Genomic DNA, 15,651 nt, shown 5'->3' with positions numbered 1-15,651 from the left:
GCTTTGCCTTGCCTTCTATATATGAACTTGGCAGTCTGTCATGTAGCTTGGACAGAACTCCATTTCTTCATTTCTTTATACTTCTCATATTTTAAGTCAGACCTTTGGTTATTCTCCTGGCATGAATGTTTGTTTTCCATTTCACAAATTTGCTGACTCTTTTGCTTTAGTTTTTTCCTTTCTACATTTGCATTCTTATTACCCGTTTAAGAAAAATTAGAATAAAAAAGTAATGCAGATAGCATCCCAAACTAGGGATCTAGAATAATTCTAAACAAAGATGTGTGATACAGTTATAGAGAGATTTTAAAACTTTATTAAAAGAAGACCTTCCCTTGTGAAGCCAGACAAAATAACTCTCACTTATATGGAAGAGCAAAGAACCAAGAGAATTTTTATTCTTTGCAAAAGTCTTTGTAGGCACTTCATTCTTAGACTACAGACTATGAATTAAAAGGCATACAAAGGTTAAATAACTTGGCACATAATTGTAGAGGCTTGATCACCAAGGCTCGGCTAGAGTTTATATCCTAACTAAGGAATTAAAATTTAAGGTGCTTTCAATGAAATATTATTCAGTGCTAAAAAGGAATGAGCTATCAAACTGGGACAAAATATGAGAGAAACTTAAATCATATGGCTAAGTGTAAGAAGCTGAGCTGAGAAGACTTACCTATTATAGGAGTTCAACTGTGTGACATCTGGAAAAGGCAAAATTATAGAGACAGTAAAAAGATCAGTGGTTACCAGGAGTGGGGACAGGGGCAGGGAGGGATGAGTAGATGGAGCACAGAGGGTTTTTAGGGAACTGAAAATATTTTCATTGATACTGTAGTAGACGGTACATGTCAGTACACGTTTGTTGGAACTCAAAGTACAACACTAAGAGTGAAGTCTGTGGTGAACTATGGATTCTGGCTGATGATTTTGTTTGAATGTTGGTTCATCAGCTGTATCAAGTATAGCACTCTGGTGTGTGATATTCGTCATGGGGCAGGCTCTGTGTATGTGACAGCAGGGGCTATATGGACAGAGCTCTGTACCTTCCACTAAGTTTTTCTATGAACCTAAAACTACCCTAAAAAATTCTCTATTTTTAAAAATTAACGTGTTTGGGGGCACCTGGGTGGCTCAGTCTGTTGAATGTTGGACTTTGGCTCAGGTCATGATCTCCCAGTTCTTGAGTTCGAGCCCTACGTCAGCCTCACTGCTGGCAGCACGGAGCCTCCTTCAGATCATTTGTCCCCCTCCCTTTCTGCCCCTCCCCTGCTCACACACTCTCTCTCTCAAAACAAACAAACAAAAAAAATTAAGGTGTTTTGAAATCGTGGTGGTGAGGACATTTTCTTTGTCTTTTCACTGAGGGAACTTGATAGGAATTTTATTAAAACTTAAAAGACCTGGGACACTTTTGAGGACCCCATATAGTCTTAAAATCACTCTGTGGTTTGGTAACTATGATGTGTTAGCTAAAATTTGATTTGCCAATTAACGTATTTGTTTGGTTTATGAAAATGGCATTTTCCTATCTGACAATAATCACAGCTCTATTAATTGACCTTTGAAAATGCTTCTGTTCCTTTGTAATGAGAAATACAACTGGTACACTTTAAGGAACCTTGTATTTTTCAAGTGTTGAAGCAAAAACTCTAAGCGAAGCACCATCAGTGTTACAGGAGAAAAAGATGATTGCTGTGTTTTGGATGTAGTGCCCTCTGTGCCAAATATAAAAAGTGTTCAGGGTCAGAGCTGTACTACTGCTGTCCATCACCATCACCGCCTCCACTACCACCACAAAATGACAACAACAACAAAAGAATGTTTTGAAATGAGGGTAGGGAGGAAAAAGAGAAAATCCATGTGCTCTGCATACAGCTTTGACCACAGGAAACTTTTAACGAACTCACACTTTGAATTCTCTGTAGAAATTTGCCTCACTAATGCTTTGTTTCTGTCATAATTACCGATTGAGACAGACATCGCTGTTCTTCCCATAACCATTTGCTCACTCTTCATGCAGCAATATTTCTTGAGCATCTTATGTGCCAGGCGTTTTCATAGGATGTGGGGATAGATCAGGGATCATCTTGATCCATGATCTCATGGAGTTTATATTTAATAGAGGAAACACAGATAATAGATAGTAAAATGTAGGCAAGCACTTACACTGAGGAAAAGTAGAACATATGGGGTGCTCGTGGGAGGCCTCTCCAAGAAGGTGAAATGTTCAGCTGACTGGATTGCCATGAAGATCAGAGCAAAGAGCATTTTGGGCATGGAACAGCTAGTGCAGAAACCGAGAGTGGAAACAGGCTTTGGAGCTTTGTGTATAAGGAATAGCAGGGAGGCTGGAATGTAGTAAGGGCGGGTGGTATAAGATGCACTTGGAGAGGAAATAAGGGGCCTAATCACATTAACTTAGTCTTCTCACTATGACGGGATTGTTTCCAAATACACATAGACCCGTGCCAGTCCAAGCTGCAGAAGAGACAGAAGTCTAGCCAACTACCAAATGCATTAAACGTTAATGAAACAGTTATCTGAATCCACCCTTTTCTCATGAAAATGGCAATGAGTTGTAGACCAAAATTAGGGCTGTTCTTCCATTTGAGAGTTATTAACTATATTAATAGCTTCCTATTGTGTGTGATCGACAATGATATACCATAGTACTTTAACATAAAAATCATATTAAATAGTATTAACATATTTTGATAAGGAAATGCTTGATAGCACTAAGCCAGCACTTTAGCTTAATATTTCACTTACATACCATAAAAAATTTTATTTGGTATTTTATAATGAGAAAGGATTATTCTCTTCTGTGTTTTATTTTTTTAATTGTTTCCCTTCCCTTTCACATGTCTATTACAAATCCTAGGTTGTTTTCATAATCAACTAATCAGAACTAATAACATTTCAGTACTCCAAAATGTTGTATACTTAGCTTTCCTGTTCCAAGAATTATCAGAGGGAGTAAATAGCCAGCATTTATTGTGGGGGCTAATAAGTATTTTGCATGTATTGATTTGTTTAATCCTCACAGGAACCTTATGAAATAGGTCACTGCTTTTCAAACTTCTCTTTTGTCTGAAGTTCATGCTAATTAATGCATTTTATGTTATGATCCAGTAACAAACATCTTTATACGTAACAAAAGTTTCATCAGTTAATAGCACTGCAATATACTCTTGTGTTTTTTCTTTTTAATTTTTTATCTTTTTTAAGTATATTTATTTTGAGGGAGAATGCACAAACAGGGTAAAGAGAGAGAGAGAGAGAGAGAGAGAGAGAGAACCCCAAGCAGGCTTCGCGCTGTCAGTACAGAGCCCAGTGTGGGGTTCCATCTCACGAACTGTGAGATCATGACCTGAGTTGAAATCAAGAGCCAGATGCTTAACCAAATGAGCCACTCAGGTGCCCGCTTGTTTTTTGTTTTTTTTTTTTAATGGTGGTGTCAGTTCACTAAATAATTCACAATTCACTAGCAGATTGTAGTTCTCATGGAAAATACTAAGGTGTGGTATTTTACTGTCCTCATTTTACACATGAGAAAGCTAACAGTTTAGCCCAAGTGTTACATGTAACAACTGGTGAGTAGCAGAAGTAGGATTTGAACCAGGAGCCTGGGCTTTTACTCAGTTTACTAAACTGAATTGTATAGCTATACCTTTAATTTCCAGAATAAATTTGGCCCTCAGAGTCATCTCCATCTTGCTTCTGTGACAGGGAAAAAAATGTTTATGAAACAAGTACTGCCCCTCAGCCCTGTCCTCCACCTGCCAAGAAGTTGAATTGATCAGCATAAGTCAGGGAGAGACAGGGGACCCTGAAGATTTAGGAATAGGGAATGAAGAGTTTGTGTACCTTATGGGGGACTTTTAGAGCTTGAGGATGTGGCACAAATGTCTAATTGGGATTTTTTTATTAAGTAGTTTTGTGTGATTTTGAGGAAAAACTCTCTTCTATCTCCCTTCGACATTGTCAGGAAAATTACCCACCACTGATATTTCAAATAAGGATTTGACTTTGGGCAGTTAAGTCCAGCCTCAGGGTGAAACCAGGTCAGAACAGAGGCAAGCCTGTTGGGGCCAGCCACATCTGGGTGATACTTTAGTGAAGAAGTGCCATACGTTCACTAACGATTAATTGCCTGTTGTGTTCAAGGAGCTGTCCTGGCTGGATACAGGGATGCAAAGCTGATTTAGATGTACCAAACACATTTGTTATGAGTAGTGACTAAATTAGAAGAAAACCATGTCACGCACCTCTGCTGTGCAAAGAACCTTGAGTTGTTTTGCATCTAATTCCGTAGCCTGGCAAGTTCATTGCTATTCATGTAGGTTTGAAGCTCCACGCAGGCGGATGTGTGTCTGTCTTGTCCACCAGTGTATCCCAGTTGCCACACGCAACACCTGGCACATTGTACACACTCCAGCATTTGCTGACTGATTATTGACTAACAGCCAAGTAACTCCTGGGGTATTTAAGAAATCAGGTCAGGGAGTCAGGTTATTTACATCTGCCTATGAAAGCATAAATTAAAATGTAAAACTTTATATGGGAAATTGCCTTATCAAGTGATATCCGTGAGCATAATATATTATGTGTCCTGAAATCAATTTCCTTTGTCCTGTGATCTGCTTCTGAAAACATTGACCAGCTTTCAACATAGCACCCCATTTTCTTTTCCACTGGACTGACTTTTCAGTGTCTAATTCCTTAGCCCAAGGAAAGTAAAAGAGTCTATCTTCTTTCATTCTTCCAAACGAGTAGACCTCCATCAAGCAGCTCTGCTTTGTAAGAATGCCTTTGCCTACCCTGAAAGGGACGGGTCCCTCCCTGCCTGTTAAAGAAGTCTGGGCTGGCATGTCAGCTACACTGAGAGCCTAAGTGCAGGCATTTAATACTTTGCAGATGAAAGAAGCAGAGGCTCTGAGGCAAAAAAGTAATCCAAGCAGAAAATATATTTAAGACTAGAGGTTGCTTTTTCACAGCCAAGGAAGTGGCAATGGGGAGCTGGTTGCTGGAGGGAAGGAGCATAAATATGTATTGTGTATTTGGAGATAGGGGATTGGAGAGAGGATACTGTGTGGAGGAACCACTTATTTGCCTGGATTTCACCTCAAAATAGAAAATGAAGAAGTAGTTAAGAGGAGAAAATATATGTCCATAAACATTGTATATGACATTAGTTATCAGGTGTATAACGATGCTGTGTGAACCGTTGTCCTGGAAATCTGCATTTACATTCTGATGAAGTTAGTATTAATTATGTTGCCTTTTTAATGTGGGGCCTCATGATTGATGCAGTTGCTATGTCTGTAATCCCTATTTTTTAAATTTATTTTCCTTTTTAAAGGATGTTTTCTTTGTAAGAGAGAAGTCATAGTCTCCCCCTGCTGGATATGGCTGGTAGAACCCGAAAATTTAGGTCACTTGGCATGTATGTTGTGTAGCTACGAGAGGATTCATTTACCTGGACTTTGAACTTTCAAATTTTCTCCCCACAGCCTCACTTAGCAGCCTTTTGATTACGCCTTTTCCATCTCCAAGCTCCTCCACATCCTCTTCCAGTAGTTACCAGCGCCGCTGGCTTCGAAGTCAGACGACAAGTTTGGAAAATGGCATCATTCCAAGGAGGTGAGTTGCAAGTTTGCTCTTGCCGAGAAAGGTACTAGTTGCAGGCAGCTCGAACAAACTGGCAGTACTCACCTGATGTCAGTGGAAAAAGAACTAAGACCTCTTGGTTAGCTTCAGCTTAGGCTGAAAATTTGCAAGTGATAAGTTTTATAAAAAGAATAAATATAGAAGCCAAACAGCAATCTGGTTTGGAAGACACTGGGGAATAATCTGGGTCATTGTGCTGTGTACGAGCTAGACTTGGTGTTATTTAAGGTGAGTGTGCTCTCTCTTTGAATTGGCTCCCTTCCAGATACAGCTCTTGGGAGCTAGAGGGGTGGAATAAATCTCTTCCTTGGCTTACTGTGACACCAGTGTGGTCTTTGGAAACCTGTGAACTCAAGGATTGGGACATACTCTTTTCATAAAACTTAAATTCTTAAACTGAGTGGTCACGACTCTGATTATAAAGATGGCCTCGAGGTATATTCTGCCTTCATTGCAGTTGAATTTTAGTTCTGAAGTTTAGTTGTTTTGCAAAATACACATTGTTGGCTCGTTATGATGTTACATCAATAGCTTCCACTTTCTTCTTCCTACAACCCAAAACCTCAAAGGGAATTAGTATAGGTTGTACCTATAAAAAGTCACATGTAAATTGGTTGATTTAGTGAGTTCGCTAGTAATCACCATGTGTAGGGATCTGTGAAGGTGTAAAGATGATTCAGTTACGTGCCTGCATTTGTGAACTACTAGTATAGTTTGTTGACTGGTAGGGAAGGCGATATGCACATAAATAATGGCATAAAGACGTTAAACTGTAGGGGCTCTTGGGTGGCTTAGTCAGTTAAGTGTCCGACTCTTGATTTTGGCTCAGGTCATGATCTCACGGTTCTTGAGTTTGAGCTCCACTTTGGACTCTGCTGACAGCATGGAGCCTGCATGGCATTTTCTCTCCCTCCCTCCCTCCCTGTCTCTCTCTTTCTCTTTCTCTCTCTCTCTCTTTCTCTGCCCCTACCCTGCTTGTGCATGCTCTCTCTCTCAAAATAAATAAATAGACATCAAATTTTTTTAATAAAGATGTTAAACTATAAATGCCATGGGCAGGGCATAAAGCACTTTGGGACTCAGAGGAGGGAGAGAATACCTGCTGGTGGTCATGGGGGGCATGGCAGAGCCATGCATGGAGGAGATGGCACTTAAAGAACAAGCTGAGAAACAAGGGTTAGGGTGTGTGTATAGCACATGTCAGGCTGCTTGCCTCTCTTCTGTTATTCTCACAATCCTAGCAAGCTCGGCCAAGAGAAAAACATATAGCTGCTTCACTCGCTGAGGAACTGTTTGGTGGTTGGTGGACTTTGAGTGGAATGGCGGACTTTGGTGTGAGGACAAGTCCTAGCTCTGCCACTCACTAGGTGTACGTGACAGTGAATTAGTCTGGATTCAAAGTGTTGCTTCGGCATCTGCCTTATTTGTGCTAGTACCAGCCTCATGGTGTTGTTGGGAGAATTAAATGAGATACAGCAAGTCAAGGCAAGCTAAGACAAGACATGGGAAAGAAAATACTAGTCAGGATGACTTATTTGCACTTATTGCCATCATTATCATTACCATCACTACAGTTGTCAAAAGAAGGCATCCCACCTCCCTCCCTGCCATTACAGCAGCTTCTGTGATTGAAGAGAATGACGGGTCTTGAGAAATCTTCCGCTTTATGCATCTCTTTTTTTTCTTAATTTTTTTAACATTTATTTATTTTTGAGAGAGAGACAGAGCATGGGTGGAGGAGGGCCAGAGAGAGAGAGAGAGAGAGAGAGAGAGAGAGAGAGAGAGACAGAATCCGAAGCAGGCTTCAGGCTCTGAGCTGTCAGCACAGAGCCTGACGTGGGGCTTGAACTCAGAGACTGTGAGATCATGACCTGAGCCGAAGTCGGACACTCAACTGAGTCACCCAGGCGCCACTATGCTTCTCTTTACTAAAACTGTTTTTCCATCCCTTCAGGATTAAATCTCAAGTTGAATAGCATTCTCTAACTCACTCCTCTAAAAATTCTTCAACATTCTAATTTGAATTGAGATCTGGCTTTAGAAACTAAAGAATCTCTAATGAACTTACAACTAAAATAATTATTTTTAGTTCAAAAATGAAAATGCCCCCAGGGGCACCTCTGTGGCTCAGTGGCTTGAGCATCCAACTCTTGATTTTCGTTCAGGTCATGATCCCAGGGTCATGGAGTCGAGCCCTGCAACAGGCTGTGTGCTGAGCATGGAGTTTACTTGGGATTCTCTCTCTCCCTCTCCCTTTCCCCTCTCCTCTGCTTGCCTTCTCTCTCTCTCTCTCTCTCTCAAAATACAATAAAAAAAAAAAAGAAAATGCGGAGCCCCTTTGTTCAAAAAGTAAGGAAAAGTACTATTAAAGGTACTAAAAGGTAAAGATTTAAAAAAATATTTTACTTACAAAATATAATAGGAATAATAGTGAAATATGAAGAAAAACTATAGATTGCAAAATTAATATTTCAGCATCATAATTTTACATAATAATGCTATATCTCGATTCATCATAAGTCTTCTGGCTCATTTTTCTATATTCCTTTGTCAGGTTATCAAAATTTATACTTTTTAGCAACTTTGCTTTCAATTGATATAATTGAAAGCAGCCATTAGTCAGTCTTGGCAAATGCGAGATGGCAAATGATTTTTGACAATTTTTCGTTTTGAGAAAGATCTTTCTGCTGATGTAACTGTTACTGGAACTTTATGCGTTATGAAAACATTGGATTAAGTTTTTGATAAACTTTCAAAATATAAATTTCATTGCATCCAGATCTGATGATTCTTGTGGAACAGTTTTTCTAAAAAAATTTAATTCTTCGCACAAATCCATTTTTGTATAAGACTGAGTTTAATTTTAAATGTAAATTTATACAAAGTTATTTTAATGTCTCCTCTGACATTTACTGTAACTCATGAAAGTCTTACAAGCAACTGAGTTTCTTCATGAGTTGTATATAATTCAAAATGCCTGTTTTTTCATTCTATCACTGTATCTTCAATTGTAAGGAAAATTTGTTTTATTTTATTTAAAAAATTTGTTAACATTTATTTATTTTTGAGAGACAGAGAGAGACAGAACACAAGTGGGGGAGGGGCAGAGAGAGAGGGAGACACAGAATCTGAAGCAGACTTCTAGGCTCCGAGCTGTCAGCTCAGAGCCCAATACGAGGCTTAAACCCACAAAGTATGAGATCATGACCTGAACCAAAGTCAGACGCTTAACCAACTGAGCCACCCAGGCGCTCCAGGAAAATTAATTTTAAATGGGCTTTCTTATTAATAATTTGTTTATCTGAAGCTTCAAATGAAAACAATGGGTTTTTTTCTCTGTCCGGTGCAACAATCTTTACATTTAATTTCTATGGGACGCCTGGGTGGCTCAGTCAGTTGAGCGCCCGGCTTCAGCTCAGGTCATGATCCCACGGTCCGTGGGTTCGAGCCCCACATCGGGCTCTGTGCTGACAACTCAAGAGCCTGGAGCCTGTTTCAGATTCTGTGTCTCCCTCTCTCTCTGCCCCTCCCCACCTCATACTCTGTCTCTGTCTCTCTCAAAAATAAATAAACTTTAAAAAAAAATTAAAAAAAAATTTCTATTTCTATGCCTGTAGATATATACTTTGTAATGTTGCAGTGCTTTTCAAAACTGTAGATGGTAAACTCTGAAGAATTCTAATTACTCCTGGATGTGCTTTATTGCAGTGTCCACTGTGGGCACTTTGTGATAATTCAGTGTCTTGGGTCTTGGGTCAGAGTTAAATATTTGTGCAGACTCTACAGGGACAGGTTCCGATGATGGATGGGCTAGCTGGCCTCGCACTGTGGGTCATGGCACTACCCAGGTCTTTGCTCTCTCCCATGGCTGTGGTTGCTGCTGCTCTCACAGCCACCAGTCTGGGCCCAGGTCCCAGGCTTGCTGCCTTGGGGCCTCCTGCTACCCTGGACTGCTCAGACACGTGGGCGTGTGCCTGACTGCCTAGCTAGTTGCTCAGCGGCTGGGTTGCATGCCCTTAGGCCAGAGCCCACTGTGCACTCTGCAGCCTGGTGTCTTCACTGCTCGCTCACATGTTTCATTGTCCCATCAGACTTTACCTACAGAATACAGGCTCAAAGATAAAATTACCAAGAATTCAAGATGGCAACCGCAAAACATTAAATCAAACCTGGGGCCCATCTGGGAACAGGGCTCTGTGTGAGTGGGGTCTCATGCCCATGAATCTGGCACGCAGAGAATATAAATGTGGCTGACGTTTTGAATTGATCACTGTACCTATGAAGATCCCTTCATTTAAAGTTGCTGCGGTTGATTTCTTACTTTTGGCAGGAATGGAGGTAGGAAAATTAGTTTTTTTATGTTAGACAAGAGAACAGTGGGTACCAAAAACACGATTGCATCTGGCTTTGAGAGAAAATTCACAGTAATCAAAAACTTCCTAACAGATAAAGATGGAAAGGATGATTTCACAGTCCTTAGCAGTTGGTTCCACGCTGGATACTCATGTCTCCAGGCCTCCTGCTGTGCCAGGCGGTAACTTTTGGTTACTGGTTGGGGAGTTGGGCTTGGACCTTTACCAGCTGGTGGGGAAGTACTGCCTGTAATAGAAGAGAAACTGCAGAGATTCCATCCCTTAGTGAAGCTACTGAAACCTTAAAGGACTGAGGTATTAAATTTCCCAGAAGGGCTTTTGATTCGAATTATTAAATTGAACCAACCATATAAAGTTGATAGAGGTTTGTTCTTTGACCTATAAAAATGGCAGTTTCATATGTTCCAATATAATACATACATTCAAATTAAATTCAAAGCTGACAAAAACAAACTAAGCAGTGGTGATATTAATTATAGATGATTGAGATGCACTTACATAATCATAGTTTTTGCTTTATTTATGATCTTGAAGTAAAAATAATGTATGTAAGTGCTTATTCATAAGTGTCAACAAAATTCTACTTGATTTTTTTGTAAGGAGAAGATTAAGAGTATAGCAGTGGGTTTTCCTTGACTTGAAGTCCTGTCAGCTGATGGGATTTCTCCCAGCTATTTGCTGTCCGTGCTCCAGCTGGCAGGATGCCCCTGATGGCGTGAACAGCAGCAGACGGATCAGGCATGGGGCAGAGTCCCTGCTCCTTTCCAGAGTCTAGGAAATGAGCCCAGACTAGAAGACAGAAACCCGGGGTTCTAGCGCCAGCATTGTCTCTAAGAAGCTTTCTGTTCCTGAAGCAGGTTGATGAATCACCCTGCCTCAGTTTCCACATTTGCAAAAAGATCTGTGTACCTTACAGGGTGATTTGAGGGTGAGAAGATACGGTGAAGTATTTGGGTACATACTCAAATGTTTTAAAACATTCTGAAATGTTCTTTCATTGTGGAATAATTTTAAAAATACAATTACAGTACTATATGATCTGATTTGCACAGTTGATCTAAGACTTCAGAATGAAGCTCTGTTGCGTTAGAATCCAGGAATCCAGTGGAGAGAGGGGCATCTGGGTGGCTCAGTTGGTTAAGCATCTGATTCTTTTTTATTTTTTTTTACATTTAAAAAAATATTTTTATTTATTTTTGAGAGAGAGAGAGAGAGAGAGAGTGAGCGAGCAAGCATGAGCGGGGAAGGGCAGAGAGAGGGAGGGAGACACACAATCCAAAGCAGGCTCCAGGCTCTGAGCTGTCAGCACAGAGCCCAACGTGGGGCTCGAACTCTTGAAACTGTGAGATCATGACCTGAGCTGAAGTTGGACACTTAAACTGACTGAGCCACCCAGGAGCCCCAAGCATCTGATTCTTGATTTAGGCTCGGGTCATGACCTCAGGGTCATGAAATCAAGCCCCAGTAGGGCTCTGCACCGGGCATGGAGCCTGCTTAAGATTCTCTCTCTCCCTCTACTCTTCCCCACCTCTCCCCCCACCCAAAAATAGAATGCATTAGACAGACACAGTGAAGCAAGTAAGAGCTACGCAGGGCTATTGTAGCTGTGGAAGTTTTTCAGAAATTCAGTAGGTGGCACTCTGTGCTGTGTTAAGACAGAGTTGGCTATTGTTTATACGGTAGAGATGAAGACGATGCATAAAAACACATAGGGTTAAGTGTTTATTACAATTTCATTATTAAGGACCATATTGGCCAAAGATAAATGGACTGAGATGGTCATTTTACTTTGGGAAAAGAAGAGAAGTAGGAGATGTCAGACAAAAAAAAAAGAAAAGGTTGCGAGAAAGTGTTGATAAATATAATCTCAGAACTTCCTATAAAATAGAAATAAACTGGTGCAAAAAACAAAGTTATAGTACAGGTACTTTGGAAAAGGAGAATATTTACTGTATGAAATTTCTTTGTATGAAATTAAAATTCTAAGATAGGTTCAGGGTCTTTTTTTTTTTTTTTTTAAATGAGCAGATGATTAGGATCTAGGGATTTTTCAGAGAAAACAGTTGATGATTTATTATAATGCACAGCATTGGGGCGCCTGGGTGGCGCAGTCGGTTAAGCGTCCGACTTCAGCCAGGTCACGATCTCGCGGTCCGTGAGTTCGAGCCCCGCGTCGGGCTCTGGGCTGATGGCTCAGAGCCTGGAGCCTGTTTCCGATTCTGTGTCTCCCTCTCTCTCTGCCCCTCCCCCATTCATGCTCTGTCTCTCTCTGTCCCAAAAATAAATAAACGTTGAAAAAAAAAATTAAAAAAAAAAAATAATGCACAGCATTTACAACACTACCTGGAGATCATGCCTTGCCAGTGGCATGTCTGTTAGCGCCTGTTACTGGCTTATCAGCCACATCTACATCTCTGGGATCTTGCTTGAAGTTGACAGAAACAGTAGCATATCTTTCCTGAGGTTAGAACAAGATGTCTGTCCCCTTTCCTTTAAAAGTAAAATGGCTTTCCTGACCAAAACACTTTTTATGCATGCATGTTTTCAGAGGTATGGATATGTTCAAAATCACAGGAACATTATAGGCTATGAGTGGAGCACTAAACAAGTTTAAGATCAAGAGTATGGAGGCCAGCTGCCTTGAATCCTGCCAAGCATAAGTAATTGCTTTATTGTAATTTGTGGTAAAGAAAATAGAGGAAGCAGTCCTCTCCCATATTCTGCAGATATACAAGACTAAATGGTGAAGTCAGTGAGAAAGAGAAAGTTAATTGCATACTTACGGTGTGCCAGGCAAGGTGCTTTCATTTGCAATATATTATGTCCTTTCCTTTTGGTATCTTTGTAGAAAAAAAATTATTTTCGCTTTTGCTGTTAGTAACTATGTGCTAGTTATGCTGTTTTTTTCAGAATAGCTAAATAAGAGGGTTAGGCCATATTTGTGAGTCTTCCCCCTTAAGACAAATTGAGTATATATTCATAATTTATTGGCTTCATGATTCTCTTATCATAGACGCGGAGTCTCTCAAAAGAACCGTAAGTTTTTTTAAGAATTTACACAGAAGAGAGAGAAGTCTTTCTGCTTGGGGGATTTCCCAGAGAGCTTAATCAATTGCGTGGCTTAATCTGAGCATTTACTGGAGTAACTTCATGTAATGGATTTAATAGCCTTGGGAAAGTCAGCCTCAACTACCAGTAGTTCCAAACATGATGCATTGGTTAAACAGAATACCACAGGATCATTTCCCTTCTAATGTTCTTATCTTTTGCTATCTATCAACCAAAACAAAGGGCCTCTGTTTTGAGTGACCAGATGTGTCTCGCCCCTTCCTAAATACCACCAATCTGATGTAAAATTATCCAAAGGAAAAAGACTAAGAGTCTAACAAGAGGATATTTAAGGTTACTTTTAATTTTTATTTAAGTTTCTTTTTGTGTTAAATACGCTGTGGTAAGTTGAGGTTTTCATTTTTCATGACAGAATTAGAGAAAAGAATGAATTCCAAGTAGATGAAACTCTTGGTTCAGACTCCTGAGTGTTCACATTAGCTTTCTGAATTTCTGAATGGCATCCCCGGACACTGCAGTTTATCTTCAGTGTGATTATTTGATGTATGGCAACTTTTCAAACTTACTGTTCCTGCAGGTCAACTGATGAAACATTCAGCCTGGCTGAAGAAACCTGTAGTTCTAATCCGGCCATAGTTCGGAGGAAGAAAATTGCCATAAGCATCATCTTTTCTCTGTGTGAGAAAGAAGAAGCACAAAGGAATTTCCAGGACTTCTTTTTTTCTCATTTCCCCCTTTTTGAGTCTCACATGAACAGGCTGAAGAGTGCAATTGAAAAGGTAATAAGAATGTAATCTAGGGGCACCTGGCTGTATCAGTCAATAGAGCATGCAACTCTTGATCTCAGCATTGTGAGTTCAAGCCCCATGTTGCATGTAGAAATTACTTAAAAATAATATCTTTAAAAAAAAAAAAGACTGTAATCTTGTGTCAAATAGAGAAGTGATTATAGGGCTTAAGATGGTAGAATCTCATGGTTTATGATCAGATCCCTTTTTTAGAGAACTTAAATCACCTGCAACAGTAATAGATCCTTTAATACATTGATATTAGATATCAGACATTAGATTGTTTTAGGAAAGGAAATGACTGCTTTCTGATGACTTAAGTCATTACTACAGTGAGTGTTTTCATTATACTAGTATTTTATTAATAAATGCCCAGTGGTAAACAGTTATAAAGGAGTTTCTTCTCAGAAAGTAAATTTTTTTCTCTCTTCAATGAAGGCCATGATCTCCTGCAGGAAGATAGCAGAATCAAGTCTCCGTGTCCAGTTTTATGTCAGCCGTCTGATGGAAGCTCTGGGAGAATTCAGGTACGTTGACAAAGTCTGGCAAATCCAACAGGATAAATTTATAAGTGGCAGTAGCGGTGGCAGCCATGGATCTGGGGATACATGGAGACATTACTTGGAAGAATTTAGGGGCTGGCAATTACTGGTCACTTTAGCAGCTCCTTCCTTCAAGATGGAAACCCAGATCAAATAGAGCAGAATGTTTAAGTCACACAGCACCACATAATCCACACTGCTGCCTGACAGTCTTTGATTGCTTTTAATGAGATGAATGGAGAAAACTAATATTTATGTGTCTCTTATAAGCCTGTTCATTATTTCATGTCATCCTCACAAAAGCCCTACGAGTAAACACTATTAACTGACCCCACTTTACAGTTGTGAAGGCTTGAGTTCAGGGACACTCATCCAGAGCATAGCTGGAGAGGGGCACCTGGGTGGCTCAGTCGGTTAAGTGTCTGACTCTTGATCTCGGAGTCGTGAGTGTAAGCCCCATGTTGGGCTCCACACTGGGAGTGGAGCCCCCTTAAAAAAAAATTTAAGGGGCGCCTGGGTGGCTCAGTCGGTTAAGCGTCCAACTTCAGCTCAGGTCACGATCTCGCGGTCCGTGAGTTCAAGCCCCGCGTCGGGCTCTGGGCTGATGATGGCCCAGAGCCAGGAGCCTGCTTCCGATTCTGTGTCTCCCTCTCTCTCTGACCCTCCCCCGTTCATGCTCTGTCTCTCTCTGTCTCAAAAATAAATAAACGTTAAAAAAAAATTTTTTTTTTTTTTAATTTAAAAAGAAACAAAAATAAAAAGAGCACAGCATAGCTGGAGAGCATATATGTGTCAGGCAGATATACCTTCCAGCTTACCAGGACAGTCCTTGTTTATACCCAGTGCCCTCTCATAAGTATCCTAGTCTGAATATTAAATTAGTGTGTCTTCATTATCAGTTTTTAATTCATGATCTTTGTACTCTGGAGACTGGTTTTCTGTAGTCTTTGCTCCTAATATCTGGGTAGGAAGGTGTAGTGTAGAGGGTAGGACTCTCCTTCACCATGCTAACCTGGGGTTCTTGCACCATTTCTTTGAGCCAGTTTCTCAATGGGGAGTGGAATCATATTCCGAAGCCGTCATGAACTAATAAGTCAAACTGTTATGCTGTAGCTGAAAGATAAAAGAATTTTTACAGGGGTGCCTGGAGGCTCAGTTGGTTAAGCGTCCAACTCTTGATTTCATCTCAGGTCATGATCTCACAGTTCA

At 40.3% G+C, this 15,651-nt stretch overlaps 1 protein-coding gene across 6 annotated transcripts in view; it reads left to right on the top strand.

Annotated features, from left to right (window-relative positions):
- FNIP2 (folliculin interacting protein 2) overlaps positions 1–15,651 on the top strand; it is a 131,361-nt gene that overhangs the window by 79,152 nt on the left and 36,558 nt on the right. For all 6 annotated transcript variants that reach the window (XM_040471514.1, XM_040471501.1, XM_040471518.1 and 3 more), the window contains 3 exons: positions 5,514–5,643; positions 13,690–13,891; positions 14,339–14,427. In XM_040471514.1, coding sequence (XP_040327448.1) covers positions 5,514–5,643; positions 13,690–13,891; positions 14,339–14,427 — 421 coding nt within the window. The remainder of the gene's footprint in view (positions 1–5,513; positions 5,644–13,689; positions 13,892–14,338; positions 14,428–15,651) is intronic.

Source organism: Herpailurus yagouaroundi, unplaced genomic scaffold (assembly GCF_014898765.1).
Source record: "Herpailurus yagouaroundi ecotype Mexico unplaced genomic scaffold, PumYag 28, whole genome shotgun sequence".
NCBI classification, from domain to species: Eukaryota; Metazoa; Chordata; class Mammalia; order Carnivora; family Felidae; genus Herpailurus; species Herpailurus yagouaroundi.
The sequence above is the reverse complement of the archived record's forward strand: the minus strand, read 5'-3'. Positions and strand labels throughout refer to the sequence as shown.